At 45.7% G+C, this 3,443-nt stretch overlaps 1 protein-coding gene across 1 annotated transcript; it reads right to left on the reverse strand.

Moving 5' to 3' along the window:
* Positions 1-218: 218 nt before the first annotated feature.
* Positions 219-3,112, reverse strand: LOC136533744 (uncharacterized). Its single transcript, XM_066526285.1, has 5 exons — positions 1,868-3,112; positions 1,589-1,801; positions 1,450-1,527; positions 1,079-1,390; positions 219-1,006 (listed from the first exon to the last, which is right to left on the reverse strand). The coding sequence occupies exons 1-5, from the start codon at positions 3,107-3,109 to the stop codon at positions 311-313; spliced, it is 2,541 nt and encodes an 846-aa protein (XP_066382382.1). The 5' UTR covers positions 3,110-3,112; the 3' UTR covers positions 219-310.
* Positions 3,113-3,443: the final 331 nt, after the last annotated feature.

Consider the following 3,443-nt stretch of genomic DNA (forward strand, 5'->3'; position numbering starts at 1 on the left):
GAGTTTGCCGATGGAGATCTGGTCTGGAAATTGATTTTACCAATTGGGACTAAAAGTTCAAAGTTTGGAAAGTGGTCTCCTAATTGGGAAGGTCCATATCGGATAAATCAGTCTGTTCCTGGTAATGCATATATTTTAGAAACCCTCGAAGGGGTTGTGTTTCCCAGAGCGTTAAATGGAAAATATTTAAAGAAATATTACCCTAGTATCTGGATGGATGCGTAAAAGTATAAGTGCCGATAACAGTACTATCGGCTAGAATTATGCAAGGATGCCAATGTCTCATAAAGTGCCGATACAATAAATAAGATTACACATTCAACAAGGATTGGATAGCTAATATCGCACGCAGGCGAATCTGGTCGGCCCCCTCCATTTCTTTGATATCGTCATCGGCAACACCCTCCACAGGCTTGAGTTTTTTCTTCATGGTCAAGGCTTTGCGAGCCTGGATGTCTCTTTCTTGCTGAAGGGCCTTGATGGCATCGGGTAGCTGGCTTTCTTCTTGTTGGGCATGAGTTAAGGCTGCCTCGACTTCTTTCAATTCAGCCAATAGAGCCATCTTCCTTGCTGATAAATCTAAGATTTTCTGCTTAAGTTCAGCACCCGAATTCTGCAAGTTGCCGATGCCCTTGTGCTTCTCATCGGCAATCTGTTTCAGTTGTAGCATCTCTTCCTTGAGATGAGCCTGAGCTGCTCTATCGGCAATGCGCTGAGCAGCCCGTTGATATTGCAGTTGGCGGCTTTCTAAGTGAGCTGCTGGGAAAAGTACTTCTTCAATATTGGCAGGGACCTGGCCACGAATTGTTTTGAAAATTGCCTTTGCGGGGTCCGAGTCATCTACCAGTTGGGCGGTACCTTGTTGTAGCAAGTTCAGGAGGGTTTCCAACTTGGATTTAGTCTCTGCCGATATTGTTCCCAGTGCAAGGGAAGAACTTGTCTCCTCTCCATCGTCGTCGGAAATGTCAATGGCAAAGGAAAATAGGCTGTTCGGGGAGTCTTGTTCCTGAGAGAGAGAAAAGGAGATCAGTTAGGGGTAAGTATGAGTATTGTAAATCAGCTAGGTTGATCGGTTTACCTGTTTCAAGGCAATTTCCTGTGCTTGACTGGAGGAAGCAACCTGGAGTATGTCGTGTGGGGGATCGGCTGAGCTTGCCGATGGGATATCCTCTGTGATTTCATTGGTGGTGGGCTCTTGAGGTATGATGACCGATGACATTGGGGTAGATGTAGGGATCAGCATGGACCTTTGTCGTTTTGGCTGTGCTTCAGTATCTGTTGAAGCTTTGCGCTTTGCTTGGGCATCGGCAACGATTGGCTGGGGGGCATCGACACTTGTTGGTCGTGAAGCTTGGACATCTGGTACGTTTGCCGATGTACTCAATTGTTGCTGCAAAACAAGTGTAAGATATGATATTTAACAGATAAAATGTGAAGTCGAGAAGCTACCTCTGAAGGTTCATCGAAAGAAGTGGTGCTTGATATCGGCGGAATTGCCGATGACGATCCAGTAGTAGTTCTTACCCCCTGATGATTAAGGTTAATACAGTTCGTGACCGGCATAAGTAAAAATAAATAAGATTGTTACCTTAAAAGCTTTGACCAAGGTTGTAGCAGCAGCCGATGGAGTAGCCCTGGATGTAGCCAATTTGGACTTGGAAGTGATGGTCTTGGTACGAATCTTCTGGTGGGTCAAAGCGGCTAAGGTGGGAGCGTTGTAGCCGATCGGCGATGTTGGGGAAACAGGCCGGAGATTGAAGGGTTTCCCACTTTTGCTCACCGATGGTGCTGGGTTGTTAACCTGTTACAAGAAAATCAGTTACTGATATATGAAGGGAAAAGCAGAAGGGAGTTAAAGGAAACTTACCGCGTCGTCAGGGATGGCATATTCAGGGTCGATCATGTGCCGATATGTGTGAGCAGAAGTTGCGAACAGTTGTTCTTTCCACTCTCGCCACCATTGCTTATATGACTCGGTGATGAAAGATATTGGTGTCCAGGTGGATATATCAACATCTGTAGTATCGGCATCGGGGGAGAGTTGTACTACCTTGTTCCAATCTGTTCCGCAGGTGATTGTTTCCCTAGGTTTAATCACATCGGCAAAGCAAAGTTTGATTGGCAGTTGCCCAAAAGCCAATTGGCGGGATACTGCCGATGGGTTGTAAAATTCATACGTAATGTTGGTGTTTTTCCCGCTGCCGAATGTGTTTACTGGAATTGCCCTGGGAGTGATGATAGCCATCATGAGCTCATTATCTTGATTCAGAGTGTCATCGGCAAAGTTGAAAAGAAGGGGGAATCTGTTTTCTTCGTCAATATAAGGCACCCAGGCCCTATGATCACGAGAAAGACCATTGTAGAAGCTTTGAAAGAATCTGCCGATTTGGTCTTCGTTGGCTTCTGTTCCAGGAAGGACAATTATGGCTTCACCAAAATTGAGGGGTGAGCGTGTTGCTGATTCATCATCCCCAAGCACATAGTCTTCAGCAATTTCTCGTGGGAATTGTTGAGCAAAAAAGTCCCATTGCAAACGTTTGTGCATATGGGCATTCAGCCACATGTTGATAAACCACCACGGGCCTCCCAGGTTGCCGATGGGTTCGCCAAGCAAAAGTTTTTGAGACACTTGATGAAGAAGATGATAAGTAGAGCTCAGAAGGTATCGGCCGAGAGGAAACCTTACGCCATGAGCCAAAAGTTCAGCTGCAGGGAGGAAGGCGTTGGTTGGTCCTACTGATCGACCACAGAAGATAAATTTTTCTAACCACATATTCAGGAATGTGGCATGTTCCCTCTGGCTAAGTGTCCCGGTTTTCTGGTATTCTTGAATATATCCTGTCCAACCGCCGATGTTGCGGGTATTCACCCTATATTCAGACTTTCTACCATAGATGGAGCCTTCATCGGCAGTTGAGATGTCCAAGCCAGTAAGCATGTGGATATCGGCAAGGGTAGGAGTAGCTGGGCCATGTCCAAACATAAAAGCGTTGGTCGTGTCTGACCAGAAATAAGCAGCTGCAATTATCATTGATTCATTTTTCTGCATATCGGCAATAGAGAGCCTAATGCATTGGTCTAACCTTCGTTCTGCCCAGTATACTTGCATCGATCTATTGACCCTCAAGTACCAATCTTTCCACCCTTTGGTGGTTTTGGGCCAAGATCGGAATGTGTCTTTCCACAAATTCAGAGAGAAATTTTGGGCTCTAAAGGGGATTCTGTTAACCTCTGCATTGATCAGATCGGTTGGATCTGGGTTGCCCATTGGTCCAAGGCATTGGACGTGCGGCTGATCGGTTGGGATAACTAATTTGTTGCGCAGTTCCTAAGGTTACAGAATCCAGAGAACAGAAGAAAGGAAAAATCACCAACTGAATGAATTTGCAAAAAGATCAAAGTAAAAGGTAATGGAAGTGGAGCGAACCGCGGGGACGTCGAAG

Source organism: Miscanthus floridulus, unplaced genomic scaffold (genome assembly GCF_019320115.1).
Source record: "Miscanthus floridulus cultivar M001 unplaced genomic scaffold, ASM1932011v1 os_1157_2_3, whole genome shotgun sequence".
In the NCBI taxonomy this organism is placed as follows: domain Eukaryota; kingdom Viridiplantae; phylum Streptophyta; class Magnoliopsida; order Poales; family Poaceae; genus Miscanthus; species Miscanthus floridulus.